General features: G+C 37.7%; 1 protein-coding gene across 2 annotated transcripts in view; it reads left to right on the top strand.

Moving 5' to 3' along the window:
* RABGAP1L (RAB GTPase activating protein 1 like) overlaps positions 1 to 24,093 on the top strand; it is a 737,668-nt gene that overhangs the window by 101,104 nt on the left and 612,471 nt on the right. For both annotated transcript variants that reach the window (XM_070384895.1, XM_070384896.1), the window contains exon 7: positions 1,354 to 1,464. In XM_070384895.1, coding sequence (XP_070240996.1) covers positions 1,354 to 1,464 — 111 coding nt within the window. The remainder of the gene's footprint in view (positions 1 to 1,353; positions 1,465 to 24,093) is intronic.

Genomic DNA, 24,093 nt, shown 5'->3' with positions numbered 1-24,093 from the left:
CCCTCCCCCTCCACCTCCAGAGTGTATTTTTACAGTTATATATACATATATATATATGTAGTTTTTTTACTTTTAACTTCATGATGTAAGAATTTTTCCATTAAAATGTTTTTATTTATTCATTTATTTTAAAATATTTATTTGGTTGCATCATGTGGGATCTTGTCTTACGGGCTCAGTAGTTGCTGTATGTCTGCTCTCTAGTTGTGGCGTGCAGGTTTAATTGCTCCATGGCATGTGGGATCCTAGTTCCCAGACTAGGGATCAAACTTGTGTTCCCTATATTACAAGGTGGGTTTTTAACCACTGGACCACCAGGGAAGTCCCTAAAATATTTTTAATTAGAATTGTTTTTAATAGTTGTCAGTAGTAGTTTGTATGATTTGACCATCATTTAATTATTTCCTTCTGTTGTATATTTGGAATGTTGTTCTTTAGTTCAAAAATAGGCAGATAATAAGAAATAGTTACACTCTTATTGATCACCTATGTGCCTTTACTTTGCCTTTGTTTCTGACAATAATTATTAGGTAGGTATTTTATCTTTTTTTTTTTAAGTTATAGAAATTGAGACTTAGGCCAAATAAGTTACTGAAAGTATTTTTCCTTTTCAAATAAGACAGCTTATATTACAAACACTTATTGTTTTAATGGACTAATTCTTAAGAATTGTCAGTCTGGCCTAGGTTAGAATTTAACTTGGCCTGATCTATTCCTCTTTGTTCATCTTTTATTTATATTTTCTTGGATTTGTCACAATCATCTAATTCTGGATGTTTAAAAGTAAGCTCTTTTTCTCACTTGTTTTGCCTTGGATTTAACTGTGTTAAAAGCATTCATAACCATATAACCAGCTAAACCAGAAATATAACAGTCTTAAAATTAAATAAACCGTGTTCCCAAATTTGTTAAAATTTAAAACTAAAATTTGAAATGATGTAATTTAAAAAGTTTTGATTTAAAACAAACTTACAGTTACAAGGGGGAAAGTGAGGGGAAATGAATCAATTGGGAGAATTGGGGTTGGCATATACACACTGCTATATGTTAAAAAGACAACTAATTAGAACCTACGGTATAGCAAGCACAAGGCACTCTACTCAGTACTCTGTAATGACCTATATGGGAAAAGAGTCAGGAAAAGAGTGGCTATATGTCTATGTATAACTGACTTACTTGCTGTACACCTGAAACTGATACAACCAAAGTTTGTATTTATTTTGTGTCAAGGTGAAAGTTTTATATATCTTAATAAGGTTGTTAAATACTCTTGTTTCATTCTAACCTTGAAATAGATGACCTTTTTATTGTTTTTAATTATTGATCATTTCTGTTCTTTTTTGCATTTTTCAGTCCTGTGCCTAAGGATCGAGATAAATTTTATTTCAAATTAAAACAAGGAATAGAGAAGAAGCTTGTGATTACAGTGCAGCAACTTTCTAACAAAGAATTAGCTATTGAAAGGTAAGCAGCTTGCTCCTACATACTATCAAAAACTTGTATTGACATTGTTATTGTTTCAAGAGACATGCTATTGAATCTCTGCTGTATTACTGACTGTGGCTTTTCACCATGTTTCAGTTTCTCCATTTAAAAGTGAGAATGACAGTAATAATGTTTTCCCCACTTAAATAAGTTAGATGTAACTGGTTCATTGAAAATCTCAATTGATGGGGGTAAATAAACATGAAATGGCTTTATTTTTTCAGTAGTAACTGTTTCAATCCAATTTGGGCTTTTTCTTGCTCTTCCTTATTTACATATAGGACAGACACCTTCCCTTCTCAATCATTTTTGATTATTAAAAAGTCCATTTATTTACTGAGATTTTAGAATCTTTAAGAGATTTGTGTTTTAAATATATAAACACACCCATACATACATACACATGGGTGTGCATGCATTTCTATATTTATTTCTGTGTTTAATTTTTGTTAGCAGTAGATATAGCAATGTGTTAAACTTTTTATTTGTAAAAAATTTCAATTACAGAAGAGTTAAAACAATAAAACTAGTACAGAGAATACATGTATATTCAGAATCACCTTCTAATAATGTTTTATCCCATTTGCTTTCCAAACATTTTCTCAGCCTATGTCTCAGTCTTTCCTTCCCTATACACACTCATAGACACACACACACACACACACACACACACCCACCCACCCCACACCAAAAAACATGATTGTTTTTCTGAACAATTGAAGAGTGGGTTGTATATACCATGATGCTTTTTCCCTATCTACTTCATTAGGAAATGTGTCTTTCCCAGGAAAACTACGGGTAGGGCTTTCTCTTATGTAACCACATTACATGTATCATCTTCAGTAAACTTATTTTCCATACAATACTTTTTATCTAATCTTCTATTTGATTTTGCCAGTGAACCCAGTAATGTCCTTTCCCACCCATCCAGTTTGGGATTCACATTAGGGTCAGATACTTTGTTTAGCTGCCATATGTCTTTAGGTTTCTTTAATTTTGAAAGATTTCCAGTCTGTCTTAAAACATGGACATTATTGAAGAATACATCTCTTTTCACTCTTTTTAATATGACACTGCTCAGTTTGGATTTATCTAATATTTCCTCATGATTAGATGCAGATAATTTATTGCTGCATAGATTATTTCTCTCCTTCACAGTGTATCACATGTGGAGGCTCTTGATAACCATCTGTCCCTTTCTGGTGATGGTAATTTTTGATTTCCAGCCAAAATGTCTGATTTCTCCACTGTAATTCCGCACCCCCCCCACCCCCCCGCTTTGTAACTAGTAAGCAGTTTGTTGGGAGACCCAGGAAAATATCTTGCTTCTCATCAAAATTTCCTCTTTGGTTTTGCTTCTCATCAAATCAAAATTTCCTCTTTGGTTTAGCTTTCATTCATAATTCTTGTCTGATCCAGTCTTTATCATGATGAATGCAAAGTGGTAATTTTCCATCTTTTACATTTTCTCTAGGCAGCCCTTGACATTTCTCCTGTAAGCCAGACCTCTCCCTTTTTGTTTTTCCATTTATTACTGTTTGTTTTTGATATTCACTTTTTTTTTTAATAAAATTCTTTAATAGAAAATTATTTAATTAGTATACATGTGTTCCCCATCCTGAACCCTCCTCCCTCCTCCTCCCCACACCATCCCTCTGGGTCGTCCCAGTGCACCAGCCCCAAGCATCCAGCATCGTGCATTGAACCTGGACTGGCATCTCGTTTCATATATGACGTTTCACATGTTTCAGTGCCATTCACTCTTGAATTCCCTCTCTGAAATAGTTCATGATTCACTGTAGTGTTTAATTATCTAGGTGCTCAAATTGTCCCAGAATTTGCCAGGAGCCCAGTCAAACCCTTTGTCTTTGAAAAATGCCCTGAGCACTTCCTTTCTGGTGTAAAAAAAGGCATTTCTCTTTGGCATAAAAAAGGGCATTAACCAGTTTGTAGTATATGAATAACACAGGCAAAGAAGTGTTAGGTGTTGGATAATTTAACTTTAAACAAATAGTAGTTACTAATATTGAAGTTTTATGATTAAATGATACATTATGCCTGTACTATAGAGGCCTGTACTATGCTTGTATATAAAGCAGTCCTTCCTTTTACCAATGAGAAGTTCCAAGATGGATTAATTTGAATATAGAAACCTTGGTGAATATAGGTGAAATAGTTGAATGCCTATTTATGTTTTCATTGTTAACTTAAACATTTATACATACATTTAAAATATATTGCACATAATAATTACTTAGAAATGTTGCCTTTACCCATATTCTCATATTCATAAGACAGCTTAATTCAGGCTCTTCTCAATAATCTTTGACATTAATGCCTTCATCATTGCTTAGCTACTTTTTAAGTAACTTTAAGGCATTTTTCCAGAGCGTAGTATCTCAACTTCTGCCTAAGTTGTTTGAGATGAAGCACTTTTTGAATGATATATATTGCTTTCATTAGAAATTTTACCTAAACCAGATGAACCCGTTTGTATAACAGTAGAATAGTTTAAAAAATTCATTCCATGTATAACTACTTAATATATTGCTTTTATTTTAACATAATTAATGTAGATGGTAATGTCTAACAACCATGTGTTCATATACTCAGCAATAATTACCAAATTTGTTTTTTTTTTTTGCTTCTTTTTTCACACATTCTGTCAGATGACCTCTAAACATCCAAACTAAACCTGACTGAGATTGCTTCTGCTAATGGGACTTGCCCAAGCAATACTTGGTTTAACACAGCAGACATAACTTCCTGTGACATGGGGTGTTTTTTAAATACTTGAATTTCCCTTTTTTTAAAAAAAAAAAAAAGAAACCCTTGCTTTTTATTGGATTATATTTGTGTTTAAATCACAAAATGTTAATAGTGGAATTTAAGGTGATCCAGTAGGTGGCAGTCTTGTCAAGGGAATTCTTAACCTCTGAATTTTAAGCACTGCTGTCGACAGAGTTTATTTGTAGTATAAAGACATCTGTGTTAAGGTAAATACTTCAAATCACATAATTTTGGCTTACCTTCTGAGATGGAAAGTGATTTATCATTTTTAAAAACAACTTCTCATTATGTGAAATTTATAACATACACAAAAGTAAAAGAATAATATATTGAACCCCAGTGCACCCATCACCCATTCTGGATGCTAATTTGCAATATTTTGGGATCTAAAAATGTTAATTTTTATTATGAAAAATTTATTTATCTGTGAATTCAAGTTCAAGGATTCCTTCAGTTCAATTCAGTCGCTCAGTCATGTCCGACTCTTTACAACCCCGTGAAACGTAGCACGCCAGGCCTCCCTGCCCATCATCAACTGCCAGAGTCTACCCAAACTAATGTCCATTGAGTTGGTGATGCCATCCAACCATTTCATCCTCTCATCCCCTTCTCCTCCTGCCTTCAACCTTTCCGAGCATCAGGTTCTTTTCAAATGATTCAGCCCTTCGCATCAGGTGGCCAAAGTATCGGAGTTTCAGCTTCAACATCAGTCCTTCCAATGAACACCCAGGACTGATCTCTGTTAGGATGGACTAGTTGGATCTCCTTGCAGTCCAAGGGACTCTAAAGATTCTTCTCTGACACAGCAGTTGAAAAGCATCAATTCTTTGGTGTTCAGCTTTCTTGATAGTCCAACTCTCACATCCATACATGACTACGGGAAAAACCATAGCCTTGACTAGACAGACCTTTGTTGGCAAAGTAATGTCTCTGCTTTTGAATATGCTATCTAGGTTGGTCATAACTTTCGTTCCAAGAAGTAAGTGTCTTTTCATTTCATGGCTGCAATCACCATCTGCAGTGATTTTGGAGCCCAGAAAAATAAAGTCTGTCACTGTTTCCACTGTTTCCCCATCTATCTGCCATGAAGTGATGGGACTGGATGCCACGATCTTAGTTTTCTGAATATTGAGCTTTAAGCCAACTTTTTCACTCTCCTTTTTCATCAAGAGGCTCTTTAGTTCTTTTTTGCTTTCTGCCATAAGGGTGGTGTCATCTGTATATCTGAGGTTATTGATATTTCTCCCAGCAATCTTGATTTCAGCTTGTGCTTCTTACAGCCCACCGTTTCTCTGCATATAAGTTAAATAAGCAGGGTGACAATATATAGCCTTGACGTACAAGGATTCCTTATGTGTAGATAATTGTATATACCATTTGGTCTTGACTGCTTTGTAGGCAAGTTCAGTTCAGTTTAGTTGCTCAGTCGTGTCTGACTCTTTGTGACGCCATGAACCGCAGCACGCCAGGCCTCCCTGTCCATCACCAGTTCCCAGAGTCCACCCAAACCCATGTCCATTGAGTTGGTAATGCCATCCAACCATCTCATCCTCTGTTGTCCCCTTCTCCTCCTGCCCTCAATCTTTCCCAGCATCAGAGTTTTTCAAATGAGTCAGCTCTTTGCATCAGGTGGCCAAAGTATTGGAGTTTCAGCTTCAACATCAGTCCTTTCAATGAACACCCAGGACTGATCTCTGTTAGGATAGACTGGTTGGATCTCCTTGCAGTCCAAGGGACTCTCAAGAGTCTTCTTCAACACCACAGTTCAAAAGCAAGTACTTGTAGGCAAGTACTGTGTAATTTATCCCTGAATCTCCAGTATCTAGCACCATGCTAGGAACCAGTGCTTTATAGTTACTTAGTCCTTCCTTAGAACTTTCTCTGTGCTGAGCACTGTTCTAGATGTTGCCTATGAGGTGGAGATCCTATTGTCTTCATTGTACAGTTAGGGCGACTGAGGCTAGAGAGGTTAAATAGCTTTCTCAAGGTCATACAATCAAATATCAACTACCACATAAATATTCTTACTCTGGTCTTTTTAAACACTTGTTGAGTAGGTGAATAAAAAGTATGTAAAGATTTTATAAAGTTAGAGCATTGACTAAATTCACTGTAATTTGTAGAGAGTAATAGAACGTTGTACCTGATAGACTCCTAACTTGTTTAGAGGATATGTGAAAACTGTTCTCATGTTTTGAAGATTTGTTGTGTTCGTGTTCTTTTGCTTTTTTCAAACACTCATGTTAGATTTTACATATTAAGCTTTATTTAGGAACTGGACATAAGAAAAAAAATATTAACAGGCAACATTTATTGACTTACTGTAATGGCCATTGTAAAATTTAATTGTCATAACAACATGTGAGAGCGATAATTATAATTATTACCCTATTTTTTTTTTTTCGGAAGATGAAACAGAAGCTTAATGAAATTAAGTAACTCAGTCAGTTGGCCAGAAACTAATAGAGCCAGGGTTTAAGCCAAGCCATTTAACTTCTGAGTATATACTTTTAAAGACTGTACCCAATTAAATTTTGTTTATATGCTAAATTTAAAATTAAACCAATTAGAAAATAAATGGATTGGTATTCTTTGGTGTGTTTCCAGTGGAATTTGAAAGGGAGAGTATACCTGGGGCATTCAAGTGATTGCTCAGTGATTTCAAACCCCAGGACACCTTGCCCTGGGAGAAAAGCTGATTTGTTTAGGAGAAGACCAACAATAACAGCTGAGGGGTGAAAGCAAGATGATTGTAATCTGAAATGTGTGAGATGAGCAGCCTAAGCCTAATTATTGAGAGGTTCCAGTTAAAATGTCGAAGCAAATCCAATCAGGTCAAGCTCTTCTGGTGTTTCCAAAGTGGAGATGGCAATCTTCTCTGTCCTTCTCCAGCTGCTGTTTTCATGGATTTCTGTCTCACCATGTGTAGAAATACTGCAGAGGATTTTCTTATATACCCTGAAATTGATATGGATTTTAAAGCTTTGTCTAGTATTTGAAATACACTATATACACGATAAGTAGCGTTATTGTATAGTACCCACTTTGATGCTTTGATGGATTGTTGGTTATGCTACTGCTGCTGCTAAGTCGCTTTAGTCATGTCCGACTCTGTGTGACCTCATAGATGGCAGCCCACCAGGGTCCTCTGTCCTTGGGATTTTCCAGGCAAGAATACTGGAGTGGGTTGCCATTTTTTTCTCCAGTGCATGCATGCATGCATGCTAAGTCGCTTCAGTTGTGTCTGACTCTGTACAACCCCATGGATAGCAGCCCACCAGGCTCCTCTGTCCACGGGATTCTCTAGGCAAGAATACTGGAGTGGGTTGCCATTTCCTTCTCCGTTGGTTATGCTAGATAGCCAAAAAGTGAGTGGGAAAAATTTCAGTTTTTATTGTATTTGTTTTATGACTAGTTGATTTTTGCTAAGTATTACTTCTTAATTTGTAATAAAATGATTCAGGGAAAGTAATACCATACACATTTGGAAAACTGGCCTCTTCACAGTTCCTTAACAAGAAGTAGAGTTGTAATGATGGTAATTTCAGACTTTGTGGAAGGTTAGCTGGGGAGAGATTTTGGCTTCATGGTTTTATGTCTGTCAGATCACTTTGTTCCCAGGGGTCTGCCTTGATGTTTGATGTGTGAGTCAGAATGAAGTATTGATATAGCAAGCAAAGTGTAATTACTAGATTTGTTGTAAGTATGCAGCTTCATTTGTACTGAGTAACATAAGAAGGCAATGGCACTCCACTCCAGTACTTTTGCCTGGAAAATCGCATGGATGGAGGAGCCTGGTAGGCTGTAGTCCATGGGGTCGCTAGAGTCGGACACGACTGAGCGACTTCACTTTGACTTTTCACTTTCATGCATTGGAGAAGGAAATGGCAACCCACTCCAGTGTTCTTGCTTGGAGAATCCCAGGGACGGGGAAGCCTGGTGGGCTGCCATCTATGGGGTCACACAGAGTCGGACATGACTGACGCGACTTAGCAGCAGCAGCAGCAACATAAGCCATTACTGCTAGGAAGAAAAAATTTCCATGGGTTACTTGTATCTGATCCTAATTTGGGAGAGTACAATCATTACACATACATTTTTATATGTATACACACACACACACACACACACATATAAAACACATCACTACTAGCCGGCAGTTTGATCATTTGTAGGGTGATTCAGAGATGTGCCTGTTTTGATAATAAATTGTTTCAGTTTTTAATTTGTGCTTGCTGGCTTAATGCAAAAACTATATAATGAGAAGTTGACGTAACTATTGTACAATACACAAACTAGAAAATTGACATTGGTACAGTCTATAGATCTCTGTTGGAGCTCTTTTTGAATACTTTTGTAAATCATAATGTCATTCTATAATAGAATGATAATTTCTTGTTTTTCCAGTGGCAAAAGACCTTTACTTAGCTTTATTTAACTTAAGGTAACTGATCAAGATAGTTGTGGACAAAGAGGCTACCAGGTCCTAGCAGAGAAGAGTTCCAGATTGTTCAAATGCAGTAATTTTTTTGAAAATTGAAATATTTTTGACATATAACATTGTGTAAACTTAAGGTGTACAACATGTTGATTTGATGTTTATATATTGTAATATGATTGCAGTTGTAGCATTAGTCCCTCTGTCACATCACATGATTATCAGTTATGTCTTTGTGATCGGAATGATTAAGATCTAGTCTCTTACCAGTGTTGTCTATATTAACTATACTGTGTGTTAGATATTCAAGGCTTATTTACCTCTGGTTACAAGTTTGTACTCTGAAACAACATCTCTCCTATTCCCTCACTCCCCAGTAACCACCAGTTTACTCTCTGTTTTTACGAGTTTGACTTTTTTAGATTCTTCATATAAGTGATATCATGCTGTTTTGTCTGTCTCTGTCTGGCTTTATGTCACTAGCATAATGTCCTCAAGATCCACTTTTATTGTTGCAAATGGTGAGATTTCCTTCTTTCTCATAGTTGAATAATATTCCATTGTACACCCTTTCTTTAAAAAGAATTAATTTATTTATTGATTTATTTTTGGCTGTGCTGGATCTTCGTTGCCATGCAGTCTTTTCTGTAGTTGCAGGAAGCGGGGGCTACTCTGTAGTTGTAGTGCGCAGGCTTTTCATTGCAGTGGCTTCTTGTTGGGCTCTAGGTCACGTGGACTTGCGTAGTTGTGGTCATGGGCTCAGTAGCTGCAACTTCTGGGCTCTAGAGCACAGGCTCAATAGTTGTGCCTGGGCTTAGTCGCTCCATGTCACGTGGGATCTTTGCAGACCAGGGATCGAACCTGAGTCTCCTGCATTGCAGGTGGATTCTTTTTCTATGAGCCAGCAGGGAAACCCATATGCCACATCCTCTTTATGTATTTGTTGCTGGACACTTAGGTTGTTTCCATATCATGGCTATTGTGAATAATGCTGCAATAAACACAGGTGCATTTATCTCTTTGATATCCTGTTTTCATTTCCTTTGAGTATATACCCAGAAGTGGAATTGCTGAATCATATAGTAGACCTAGTTTTAACTCTTTGAGCCACCTTCATTTTGTTTTCCATATTGTCTGTACCAAGATCCACTTTTATTGTTGAGTGTATCTGTACCAAGATTTATCTTGAGTGGATCTGTACCAATTTACATTCTTGATTTACATTAGGAAAAGAAATTTGACTTATAACGTGGATATTAAGTAATTAGAAAAGATGATATATTTTAACTGTATCCTCCTTTAGTCACTAAGTCATGTTTGACTCTCTGTGCCCCATGAACTGCACGCCAGGTTTCCCTGTCCTTCACTGTCTCCTGGAGTTTGCTCAAACTCAGTGTCCATTGAGTCACTGATGCCATCTGGCCATCTCATCCTCTGTCACCCCCTTTTCCTCTAGCCCTCAATCCTTCCCAGCATCAGGATCTTTTTTAATGAGTCTGCTGTTCACATCAGGTGGCAAAGTATTTGAGTTTCAGCTTCAGTATTGGTCTTTCCAATGAATATTCAGGGTTGATTTCCTTTAGGGTTGACTGGTTTGATCTCCTTGCTGTCCAAGGGACTCTCAAGAGTCTTCTCCAAGACCACAGTTTGATAGCATCAATTCTTTGGCCCTCAGCCTTCTTTATAGTCCAACTCTCACATTTGTACGTGACTACTAGAAAAACCATAGCTCTGATTATATGGACCTTTCTTTGCAAAGTGATGTATCTAGTTTTTAATATACTGTCTAGGTTTGTCATAGTTATTTTTCCAAGAAGCAAGTGTCTTTTAATTTTGTGACTGCAATCACCGTCCACATTGATTTTGGAGCCCAAGAAAATGAAATTTGACAATTTCCACTTGCCATGAAGTGATAGGACTGGATGTCATGATCTTCATTTTTTGAATGTTGAGTTTTAAGCCAGTGTTTTACTCTCTTCTTCTAGCTTCATTTCTTCACCTTCATCAAGAGTCTCTTTAGTTCCTCTTCACTTTCTGCCATTGAAGTGGTATCATCTGCATATCTGAGGTTGTTGATGTTTTCCCCGACAATCTTGATTCCAGCTTGTGAGTCATCCAGCCCAGCATTTTGTATGATGTACTTTGCATATCCGTTAAATAAACAGGGTGACAATATACAACCTTGGCGTACTCCTTTCCCAATTTTGAACTAGTCTGTTGTTCCCTGTGGTTCTAACTGTTGCTTCTTGAACTGCATATAGGTTTCTCAGGAGGCAGGTAAGGTGGTCTGGTATTCCCATCTCTTTAAGAATTTTCCAGTTTATTGTGATCCACACAGTCAAAAACTTTAGCATAGGCAGTGAAGCAGAAGTAGATTTTTTTTTTTTTTTTTAGTTCCCTCGCTTTTTCTGTGATCCAGCATGTGTTGGCAATTTGATCTCTGGGTCCTCTGCCTTTTTTAAGTCCAGTTTGTACATCTGAAAGTTCTCGGTTCACATTTCAATTCTACCCTCATACTTGATCTGGAAGGGAATGGCTACCTACTCCAGTATTGTAGCCTAGAGAATTCCACCGACAGAGGCCTGGCAAGCTACAGTCCATGGACTTGCAAAGAGTTGGCCACGACTGAGCAACTGTCACTTCTTCACTTGATCTTCATTATTCCAATTTTATGCATTTATTTTTTGCAGCAAGTGCAGTATTAAATTCCTGGAGAAGGAAATGGCAATCCACTCCAGTAACCTGGCAGGGAAAATCCCATGGACAGAGATGCCTGGTGGTCTACAGTCCATGGGGTCATATGCTATGCTATGCTAAGTCACTTCAGTCGTGTCCGACTCTGTGCGACCCCATAGACGGCAGCCCACCAGGCTCCCCCGTCCCTGGGATTCTCCAGGCAAGAACACTGGAGTGGGCTGCCATTTGTAGTTGGATATGACTGAGCCACTGAACACACGCAATATTAAATTATGCCAGTAGAGGGTGCTGCAGAGATACCCTGAGGAAGGGACTTGTGTTCTTGGTTGTGATGTGTTGTGATTGCTCCCTGCTCTTGCTACAAGATTCTGGTACATCCAGTGGTGTTGTGCTCCAGCTGTGCACACAGTTCGAGCATTCCCTCTGTGAACTCATGGTCTAGGTCCTGGCTCAGTGAGGTCTTCCTCAGTGGTCTTCCAGAAACAGACACAGGCTCTGCCTCTGAGCTGCCTCCAGGAGTCCTGATTTTCTTTGTTCACCTGCCTGCTGACATTGGCTGCCTGCACCCTAGAGGATGTTTCCTGTTACCTTGTGGTCCTGCTTTGCCGGGGCAGTCCATAAAGCTTCTTCGTTATCCACTGGTCTACAGTCATACCTTCTACAGTGAGATCAGACTCCCAGCTTTAGGGAGAGGATCTTCTTTCTTGATTTGCTCTTCTTTGGGTTTCTCTTCCTCAGCCTTAGGATAGTTTTAAAAATTATTATATACAATTTTTTTTTATTAATAAGATTTCCCTGTTCAAATTATTTTTGTGCTCTCTCCCCTATTTGGACTTATACTGACAGTAATTAATTGAACTAGTATCTAACAAAATTAGCCAGTCTGGTAGATAAAGTTCCTGATACATTTCTGGGGGAAAAAAATTTTAATAGTATTTTTTTTTTTTTCCCATCTCCCAAACTCCTTTTATTGGGAAACTACTGAAGAATGTCCTCTACCAAAAAATGAGGTTTTGAATTAAATAAATACATACATGGGGTCCAGGATTCAGAATATCCAATGCAAGACAGAATCAGAAGGAGTCCTGAGGGTGACAGTAATGGGGACCCAGGCCAAGAGAACAGTGAACCCACATTTTTAGAGCAGTCTTCAGAAGTGATTTCCTCAAGAAGACAAATTTAACGCAACACCCACAGTACCAAAACATTTGTAAAAGAGATTTACATAATTAAGAAAGTGTTTGAATTTGAATTACTGTTAAGTACATAGAAAAATTAAGCCAATATAAAAACACTGTAAAATAATTTCGCTCCAGGGAAAACAAAGTGCACTGGAAAATACTAAGAATAGTATACTATATGGTTCACCTACCCCACTCCAGTACTCTTGCCTGGAAAATCCCATGGATGGAGGAGCCTGGAAGGCCGCAGTCCATGGGATCGCTGAGGGTCAGACACGACTGAGCGACTTCACTTTCACTTTTCACTTTCCTACATTGGAGAAGGAAATGGCAACCCATTCCAGTGTTCTTGCCTGGAGAATCCCAGGGACAGGGGAGCCTGGTGGGCTGCCGTCTATGGGGTCACACAGAGTCGGACACGATTGCAGTGACTTAGCAGCAGCAGCAGCAGGAAATAGATGCCGTGTTGTTGTTTAGTCAGTTGTGTCCAATTCTTTTGTGACCCCATGGACTGTAGCCCGCCAGGCTTCTCTGTCCTGGGATTTCCCAGGCATGAATACTGGAGTGAGTTGCTATACATAGTCTTTTTAACTGACAGTCTTTTTTTGCTGTTCAAATAAAAACGTGTAATTTAACCCCAGACCTTTAGAAAATACAGTACAAACAGGTCAGAGTTCATTCAAGTCAAAGTTAAATGGAATCATTTCTTATCTCAAATTGTGATAAAAAAAAACTTTTTATTTTTTAATGGGTTATAGCTGTATTAACAATGTTGTGATAGTTTTAGGTGAATAGCAAAGGGAGTCAGCCGTACATATACATGTATCCATTCTCTCCAAACTCTCCTCCCATCCAGGCTGCCATATACCACCGAACGGAGTTCCCTGTACTGTACGTTAGGTTATCTATTTTAAATATAGAAGTGTGTACATGTCCATCCCCAATTCCCTAACTATCCCTTCTCCCCATCCTTCTCCCAACAACTGTAAGTTTGTTTTCTAAGTCTGTGGGATCATCCTGGATGAGGGATCAAACCCATGTTTCCTGCATTGGTAGGCAGATTCTTTACCACTGAGCCAGCAGGGAAGACAAAAAAATTATCTTTTTATTTACTCTTTTTTGGCAAAGGAAGGAACTAAAGTGTGTTATTTTGCCTGCTAAGAAACAGCTAATAAGAGGCAGCAGGGCTTCTTGCTAGTCTTCTTAATGCTTTTCTATTTGACCCTTTTGTATGACTTTTTTTGGGGAGAAGAGCTGAGGGAGCTATTGTACCTATGGATACAATTATTTTATATCACTTAGTAAACATTGTTTAATTACTAATGTTTTGTTCTTATTTGTAATGGCAACATAGTTTTTCTTTTTTGAAAGATTTTGGTTTATTTGAAAGGAAGCAGGAAGAAGAACTACATAAAATGTTCTTTTTATTTAGTAGGAGTTTAGGCAATAATTAAAAAATGTGAAAGAAGTTTTCTGTGTGGAATACTGTATTTGTGCTCTAATTATTAACTTGATTTTATCTATTTTAAATACATTTTACTAAGTTTAGTCATCCTTTTTCAGTTCAGTTCAGTTCAGTCACTTAGTCGTGTCTGACTGTGACCTGATGAACTGCAGCACACCAGGCCTCCCTGTCCATCACCAACTCCTGGAGCCTACCCAAACTCATGTCCATTGAGTCAGTGATACCATCCAGCCATCTTATCCTGTGTTGACCCCTTTTCCTTTTGCCTTGAATCTTTCCCAGCATCAGGGTCTTTTCCAATGAGTCAGCTCTTCGTATCAGGTGGCCAAAGTATTGGAGTTTCAACTTTAGCATTAGTCCTTCCAATGAACATTCAGAACTGATCTCATTTAGGATGGACTGGTTGGATCTCCTTGCAGTCCAAGGGACTCTCAACAGTCTTCTCCAACACCACAGTTCAAAAGCATCAATTCTTCGGCGCTCAGCTTTCTTCACAATCCAACTCTCACATCCATAATGACCACTGGAAAAATCATAGCCTTGACTAGACGGACCTTTGTTGGCAAAGTAATGTCTCTGCTTTTAAATATGCTACCTAGGTTGGTCATAACTTTCCTTCCAAGGAGCAAGAGTCTTAATTTCATGGCTGCAATCACCATCTGCAGTGATTTTGGATCACCAAAATAAAGTCAGCCAGTTTCCACTGTTTACCCATCTATCTGCCATGAAGTGATGGGACTGGATGCCATGATCTTAGTTTTCTGAGTGTTGAACTTTAAGCCAACTTTTTCACTCTCCTCTTTCACTTTCGTCAAGAGGCTCCTTAGTTTTTCTTCACTTTCTGCCATAAGGGTGGTGTCATCTGCATATCTGAGATTATTGATAGTTCTCCTGGCAATCTTGATTCCAGCTTGTGCTTCCTCTAGCCCAGCGTTTCTCACGATATACTCTGTATATAAGTTAAATAAACAGGGTGACAATATACAGCCTTGATGTACTCCTTTTCCTATTTGGAACCAGTCTGTTGTTCCATGTCCAGTTCTAACTGTTGCTTCCTAGCCTGCATACAGGTTTCTCAAGAGGCAGATCAGGTGGTCTGGTATTCCCATCTCTTTCAGAATTTTCCACAGTTTATTGTGATCCACATAGTCAAAGGCTTTGGCATAGTCAATAAAGCAGAAATAGATGTTTTTCTGGAACTTTCTTTTTTGATATTCCAGCAGATGTTGGCAATTTGATCTGTGGTTCCTCTGCCTTTTCTAAAACCAGCTTGAACATCTGGAAGTTCATGGTTCACATATTCTTGAAGCCTGGCTTCTCACGTTATTTTTTAAATTGTTCTTTACCTGTTTTCTTTAAGGTTTATATATTTAGGTAAATTATTCTATTTCCCACTGTACATAGAAAATTCTTATCCTTTTGATAACTAGTTAGAGCTTCATATAGCTTGATTCAGCTGTTTTAAGTCAAATTGAGCTTCTGAGGAATCCAAATTATTTTACATGCAGATCATGTCGTTTAGTGTTAAATTTTTTTTTTTCTTTTTTGCTTCAAATATAAATACCAAAATAGGACTGTGTAGGAAAGAGTTAACAAAGGAGGACTGAAGCTACTGTCCTGAAAGTTCTGCGAGTAAGGTTGGTTCTTGTCTGGCAATTGGAAACCTGGCTTTGGGGTGGTTTCCACCATTCTTATAACTGAGACTAGGGGCTTATTATGCCACTTAGTACAAACAATGTGGTTTGTCCTGGGCTCCCGCTTTCCTTATGGAATCTGGAATTTTGGTATATGCTAGGCAGAGGGTGCCTATGTGATTAGTCTTGAGAAAAACAGACTCTTGTCTGTGGGCGTGTCACATATGTGACATGTGTCATTTCTCACATGTCACAACTCATTGCTGGGAAAAGGGTGTCCTCTGTGTGACTCCCCAGGGAGAGTACTCTTGGAGTTTGTGCCTAGTTTCTTCTGAACTTCACCCTGTGTGCCTTTTCCCTTTGCCAATTTTCCTTTGTATTTGTTCACTCTTCTATGTCCTGAGCCTAAGTACAACTCTATGCTGAGTCCTGTGAGTCCTCGTAGCAAGTCATTGAACCTTGAGTGGTGTTGAAGACTCTGACAGAAGAGCATTTTGTTGTGACTAGTTTTTCATCCAGAAATCACATTTAAGATAACTATTTCCATGTGTGTGTGTGTGGCTTTTACTGATTATAGAAAATGAGTATTTGCCTAATTGAAGGTCTCTTTTTGAGGATACAAAATAGCTTTTCTGCACCTTGTCTTCAGAGGAGCAGTAAGAGTTGATGATAATATATAGTAAATATACATGGGTTTATAGTTTTGGAAACTTAGCACCAGATAATGTCTTCAGACACCCAGAATAAGTTTTTCTTGATGCACTTCAAGTAGAACCTCATCCACATTCATGTTCTGGTCCCCTTTCTTCTCCCCATCAGAAATAGTAAGAGAATACTCAGAACTCCTCGTTACTCTAGTAATACTGCCCCTTCCTTGTCTTGTGTACCAGAAGGAGTAAAGCAGGGTACTCTTGAGTGCTGTGTTCTCTTTCCAGGAGCCTTTTTCCTACACTGAACCTTCAGCATTGCTGAAATAATTCTTCGCTGGTTTCTTGCAGCCTTTGTAGGAAGTCCCAGGTTTTCCATCAGTACTCAGATTCTGATTCCCACATGACTCTGCATATCCCCTCATCTGACTCCTGTCTGCACCTTAGCTCAGTTTCCTAAATGATTTCATTGTATACTCTGGAACTTAAAATCTGTTGTCAGCACAATTCCCTTTTATCCTTAATGTCATTTCTGATTGTTCCATTCACTTTATACAACCTGGCTTTTGCCAGAGTCCACCACTTGCCTTATAGTCCTTTCGGATGATGGCTGATTCCTCTCTTGCCACCTCTTGAAATCTCTGTATTGAATGTGGGGAAGTATCTTTCTTGCATGCCCTTGCTGCTCTTGGGCAGAGGATGCATATATGATTAGTCTTAAGAAAAACAATCTTGTCTGTGAGTGTGTCACATATTTGACACGTGTCATTTCTCACATGTCCCAACTCATTGCTGGGAAAGTGTGTGCTCTGTGTGACTCCCTAGGGAGAGTACTCTTGGAGTTTGTGCCTAAGATTCCTCTCTTGCCACCCCTTGGTATCTCTGTATCGAAGGTGGGGAAGTATCTTTCTTGCATGCCCTTGCTTCTTTTAGACCATGTTTCTCTTTTCTTCTAGAAAACTTCCAGCTTCCAAGTTCATGCTAACAGATTTTAGCATCTGCTAACCTCTCTTGTTGTGGTTATCCACAAGTCCTTGGAATTCCTGTCAGACTTAGAAGATTTTAGCTCCTGACTTCTTTTCATCCTATAATTAGTAAGCTTGTCTTAATTTGGAAGTTTTAATATCCATGCAGATGATTATTCTAATAACCTCTTAGCTTCTTAGTTTTTTGACCTCTCTTTGTCCAAAGATCTTGTCTTTCTCCCTACTCTAACCATCTATTCCTATGGTCATTCTTTAGAATTTGTCATGACCTATAACTGTACTCCCTTCATAATCTCAATTTTAAGTATCCTACTCACTACCTCTTATTGCTGTAAGTCACTTCTGTTTTCTTAATACCATTAATTTTCTAATTAATGTTACTGTTAGTCTATGGTTGGTCCCATCAACCCATAGATTTGTTTTAGTGTCCCTTACCCCCTCACTTCATGTTTTTACTTACCTCCTTCCCAACTTAGATTCTGTTATTTATCTGTACAAATTATTACTTCATATACTTCCACAAACTCCTTTACTCTCTTTCTCATCTTCCTACATGCCTGGCATATTCCCAGCTCTAGTTAATTCCAGCTTTCTGCACCTTTGTACCAACACCAGTGGTATAAATGAATGCTGCTGGGGAAGAAACAAGACAAAACTGTATATACATGTGCTGATTGACCATAAGCTTAGGTATACCTTAGTGTTGATAGCATTCCTGTTTCATTTTACTAGACAAGCTGTTAAGTCTCTTTCCTAGATAATTTTACACCTTCTCATTAAACCTCCATCATATCGTCTACTGTGTTTATTTTCAGCCAGTGGTCTTTTAAGACAATAGAAGCAGTAAGAATAGAACTTTAGATATTCCCATCACTTTGTCTACCAGTCTTTCTCTTCTGTATTATAGATTCTGCTTTCTCTTATTACCCTGGATGAAATGTCCATGTTCCTGTGGCCAATTTCCAACTTGTACACTAGATTTTTAATCCATTTTGCCTTCTTGATGATGTGATTCTATTCTTTCTGCTACCACACTCACTCCTGAGGTTAACTCATCCAGTCTCATTCCTTTAAACATATCTGTAAAATAGGTAACTTCCAACTTTTCATCTTTCACCTGAGGTCTCAGACCTCTATGTTCCTCATTCATGTATCCTGCAACTTTACTTCTTTGGTGTCTCAAAGTCACTGTGCTCAAAGTCTAGACCCCCCCTAGTCTAGTCACAAACCTGTCCGTCCTGTAGTCTCCCCCAGCATTATGATTTATAGTCTGATCTTTTCAGTTACTCAGGCTGAAAACTTGGAGTCATTCTTGACTTCTTTTTCTTTCCCTGCACATCTGATTCATCAGTAAATTATATCTGCTCTAATTCCAACTATATAAAGAAAGATAAAACTCTCAAGGAAAGGGATAAAGAAAAATACGTGAATAGACATAGGTGAAAATGTCTATAAAAGAAATATAATTAGAAGAAAAGGAAAAAGGAGCAGGAACTCCAGGTGGAATCACTAGTATTTTATTTTGTTAAAAAGTAAACTTGCTTATAGGGCTTCCCAGGTGGCACAGTGGAAAAGAATCCACCTGCCAATGTAGAAGACAGAAGAGACACAGATTTGATCCCTGGGTCAGAAAGATTCCCTGGAGAAGGAAATGACAACCCACTCCAGTATTACTGCCTGGAAGATTCAATGGACAGAGGAGACTGGTGGGCTACGGTCCACGGGGTTGCAAAGAGTTGGACGCGACTGAGCATGCATGTTAACCTGCTTATGCCTTAAACTTTCTCATCAAATTGAATTTATAATTTTTTTTGCTGTTGTTTGGCTCAACTCCAGCTTCATTTGCTTTATGTTTATGAAAGAGAAAATGGGCCCTTGTTAGGGAGAAAATGTTATTTTTCTTTGTTTTTGATGTTTTAAAATTATAGTTATACTCAATTCTAAAAATATTTGTAGTTTGGCTTTTGATTATTTTGATGTATAAACCTGATACATGCAAAAGCCCAAATGTATCACTACCCAAATTTCCCATATTACTGCTATTGAATAATAAAGCAAAATAATTGATTTACTAAATGTTTTTAGCAGTGATTAAGGCAAGTTTTAGATTTTAATTGTTTTAATCATTTTTAATATTATATTTTTGACTATAGCTAATTTCTCATTTTTTTAATTTGAAGAGAGTTAGTAAAAAGTATTCATATTTGAATCATGGTTCTGCATTTCAAATTTTTATCCATTATGAAAGTTAATGGGACATTATTGTCCAAGGAAGGTGTGGAGGTTGTTGTATCTTCTTGAAGCTTATTGATTGACACTTTTTTCAGTAATGGACCTAAAGATACTATCTATTCTTTCATAACTTTCCTATAGGTTAAATTCTCTGCACTGGTAGCAGATTTAAGACAATCCTAAGCAACTATTAAAATTTTTTTTTCATAGTAATTAGTCTTAGTGTTCTAAAAATCTTTGGGGAACAAATAAAATTTCCTACCTGATGAATGAAAAGAAAAAAATAACCAACTTTTAAATCTCTCTTGCTGATAAGTATAATTCCTAATGATGAAACTTATTCTTTCTGTTATTGAAGGCACTGAAGCAAGCAAGATTTTTAAGGTTCACATCTATGGAATCCCCTCATCTGGGTTTGAAATCCTGCTCTACAGTGACTTGATCAAATTATTTAACTTCTCTATGCTTCAGTTTCTAGTTTGTAAATTGTGAATGATACCTCTTAAGAATGTTGGAAGGATAAAATTAGGTGATACTTGTTAAGTGTTTGAAATAGTCCCTGAAACAAATAAATGCTTGCTCTACTGCTAATACCAGTACTATTAGTATTGGTGGTACTTATAGTACTACCACAGTCATGCTTTTTTCTGAGATTGCTGGTGCTTTGTGAGTGATTACCGGAAATCAGAATAGCCTGCAGAATCAGAGTAAACTACCCCTGTGAGAAGGCAAAATGTTGGTTATATTTATTTGGAACCTGTGTGTATATGCATGCAGTTTTTGTTCTGCAGATATAATATGCATGGATTTATGTTACCATGGTTTAGTTAAAGAATACCAGTCCCCCAGCCACATGGTTCAAATTTTTGTTAACCATGGTATATTAATTGTGAGTAATTGCATAAAATGTAGACTTTGCTGTTAGCTCTTCAGTTCACAGTCACTACATATGCTTATCCAGTGACTGTTAACATCACTTCTTTCAGAGTATGTTGATGATTGGTTATGGTGTATCTGTTATTTAGTTCACTCATAGACAGCAAAGTGTATTGTTGTTTTGCCTCCTTAGTCTCTCAATGATAAACCCATGTAACATTTTACAATAATGAATAATTGAAAGAGGTAGCCAACAAAGATGAATGCAGCAAACCAATGAAAAGTGATAATATTGAAAATGAAATTGCATGTTATCTTAGAAGATTTGAAAATGGTGACTGCAGTAAATCAACTATACTTCAATAAAAAATTTAAAAAAAAAAGAAAATGATGACAGCAAAATGAAGATAGGATGAGACCTAGCTCTGCAGGAAGCTACAGTATGAAGCATATTGAAAAAGTCTGATAAACAACAAAGACATGATAAAGGCATTTCAACATTTTTTTAGTTTAAATTTCACTAGAAATAGAAGGCTTCTTATGATTGAAATGGAGTGTTTATTTTTATGCTGGATTGAAGACTGCGGTAAAAAATAAAATCCTGGTTTTGCTAGTCTTCATGCCACAGTTTTGCAGTTAGTTGCGACACTGAAATAAAAGGTAATTATAAGAAACTGGAGATCATACAATTTCCTTAGCTGAGTTTTGGAAGAGATATGCAATGAAGGCATACAATTGAAAACATTCACACATCCTGACAGGAAGTAACAGTGAGTTGTATTTGTGTAGTGTGGCAAAGCGTTCACTGCACCGTACAGATAACTTGGCAGGATTTGAATAGGGCATAAGTGGAGTTATAGAAGAAATAGCTGACTGTGGGAAAGTTGACACTAGGTTTACACTAGGTATACAGCCAGAGGAGCTTAGTGAAGATGAACTTACCAACATAAATAAGGCAAGTGGTTTGATGAAAAGGATGAATGTCCTGGGAAGTCAAACCAGCAAAAACTTCATGTTAAAGGAGCTCTTAGAGATGTAAAAGTGCAAAGGATAAAATACTGGAAGCTCATTCAGAGTTAGAATGGAGTATAACTGTTCGCCAAGGCATAGGGAAAAAATGCTTATTCTATGTTGTTTATCACAAGAGAAGAAAGCAAACACTGTTTTGTTGTTGTTCACTCACTAAGTTGTGTCTGACTCTTTGTGACGCCATGGACTGCAGCATGCCAGGCCTCCCTGTCTCTCACCATCTTTGGAGTTTGCCCACGTTCATGTCCGTTGAGTCAGTGATGCTATCCAGCCATCTCGTCCTTTGCCACCTTCTTCTCCTTTTGCCTTCAGTCTTTCCCAGAATCAGGGTCTTTTCCATGTAAACACCGTTTAAACTATACTTAGTAACTTTTCCAAAGAAAATATTTCAGTGTTCAATATTTCTAAGTGCTTTAAAATATAAAGTACTAAATAATAGTTTTACCTTTTAAAAAATTTCCCTATATATTTGTAACTGATGAGAGTTTTTAAAGTTTAGAAAATATTTATAGGTCACAGGACAGTCATAATGTTTCCCATTGTTTATAAGATCAAATGCAGTTTCAGCTTGTATGGTTATTTTTATGGTTCCACACTGCTGTGTATAGTGAGGAATGCCTGTATATCTTTCTCTACCTGATAACTTTAATAAGGGAAAAAATAATTCCAACAATTCTTATATAGAAGACTTTCCAATATCTTTTTTGCTTTAAATTCTATAAGATGGCTAGGATTCCAATTTTATGAAATTATGTAGTTTTTGCAGTTTTTGTGTATTCTAATTGATTTAATTTCAGCTTTTCTTCTTTGTTGTAGTTCTGTTCATTCTGTCTGTCATACTGTCACTTTCTCATTTTTAATAGCACAAGTTTAGTCTAGTAAGAGACAGTGTTCTTTAACCAAGAACACTGGTCAGTTCCCTGCCTCTTTTCCTTTTCTTTTCCTCCTTTTTATCCATGGTCTTCATGGAGATATGTAGAATTATGATTTTTATAGATTATAAAAGTAAAGTAGTTTCCTATTGCAGGACATTAACATATAATCCTTTTTTTCCCCTCCTTTTCTCCATCAATTAAGCCTAAAACCATATAAGATATGCAGAGTTTTTGGTGTTTCTATGGATGCTTTGGTTGATTGGTTTAGTCACTTACTGGTTTGTGACCCCATGGACTGTAGTTTACCAGGCTCCTTCTGTCCATGGGATTTCCCAGGGAAAAATACTGGAGTGAGCTGCCATTTCATTCTCCAGGGGATCTTCCCTGCCCAGGGATTGAACCCAGGTCACCTACATTGACAGATTCTTTACCACTGAGCCAACAAGGAAGCCCATATAGATGCTAACTTGGTATTAAAAGCTGTGTCAAGCTGTTTCGAGTAAAAGACTGGCTGGGCAGTGTGTCAAACTTCACTTCTTAATAATACTGGCAGTTATTGTTTAGTCGCTCAGTTGTGGCTGACTCTGGGACAGCATGGACTGCAGCATGCAAGGCTTCCCTGTCCTTCACCATCTCTTGGAGCTTGCTCAAACTCATGTCCATTGAGTTGGTGATGCCATCCAACCATCTCATCCTCTGTCGTCCCCTTCTCCTCCTGCCTTCAATCTTTCCCAGCATTAGGATCTTTTCCAGTGAGTCAGCTTTTCACATCAGGTGGCCAAAGTATTGGATCTTCAGCTTCAACACTTCCAACGAATATTCAGGGTTGATTTCCTTTAGGACTGACTGGTTTGATCTCTTTGCTGTCCAAGGGACTCTCAAGAGTCTTCTTCAACACCACAGTTCGAAGGCATCAATTCTTTGATGCTCAGCCTTTTTTATTGTCCAGCTCTCACATCCATACATGGAAAAACCATAGCTTTGACTATAAGGACCTTTGTAGGCAAAGTGGTGTTACTGCTTTTTAATACGCTGTCTAGGTTTGTCATTGCTTTTCTCCCAAGGAACAAGTGTCTTTTAATTTCATGACTGCAGTCACCTTCCACAGTGATTTTTGGAGCCCAAGAAAATAAAGTCTGTCACTGTTTCCATGGTTTCCACATCTATTTGCTGTGAAGTGATGGAACTGGATGCTCTGATCTTTGTTTTTCGAATGTTGATTTTCAAGCCAGGTTTTTCACTCTCCTTTTTCACTTTCATCAAGAGGCTGTTTAATTCCTCCTTTCTGCCATAATGGTGGTGTCATCTGCATATCGGAGATTATTGATATTTCTCCTGGCAGTCTACAGAAATGGTATGGACCTAACAGAAGCAGAAGATACTAAGAAAAAGTGGCAAGAATACACAGAAGAACTATACAAAAAAGGCCTTCACGACCCAGTTAATCATGATGATGTGGTCACTTACCTAGAGCCAGACATCTTGGAATGGCAAGTCAAGTGGGCCTTAGGAAGCTTCACTATGAACAAAGCTAGTGGAGGTGATGGAATTCCAGTTGAGCTATTTCAAATCCTAAAAGATGATGCTTTGAAAATGCTGCACTCCATATGCAAGCAAATTTGGAAAATGCAACAGTGGCCACAGGAGTAGAAAAGGTCACTTTTCATTCAAATCCCAAGGAAAGGCAATGCCAAAGAATGCTCAAATTACTGCACATTTGCACTCATCTCACACGCTAGTAAAGTAATGCTGAAAATT

This window comes from Bos mutus, chromosome 16, assembly GCF_027580195.1.
Source record: "Bos mutus isolate GX-2022 chromosome 16, NWIPB_WYAK_1.1, whole genome shotgun sequence".
In the NCBI taxonomy this organism is placed as follows: domain Eukaryota; kingdom Metazoa; phylum Chordata; class Mammalia; order Artiodactyla; family Bovidae; genus Bos; species Bos mutus.
The sequence above is the reverse complement of the archived record's forward strand: the minus strand, read 5'-3'. Positions and strand labels throughout refer to the sequence as shown.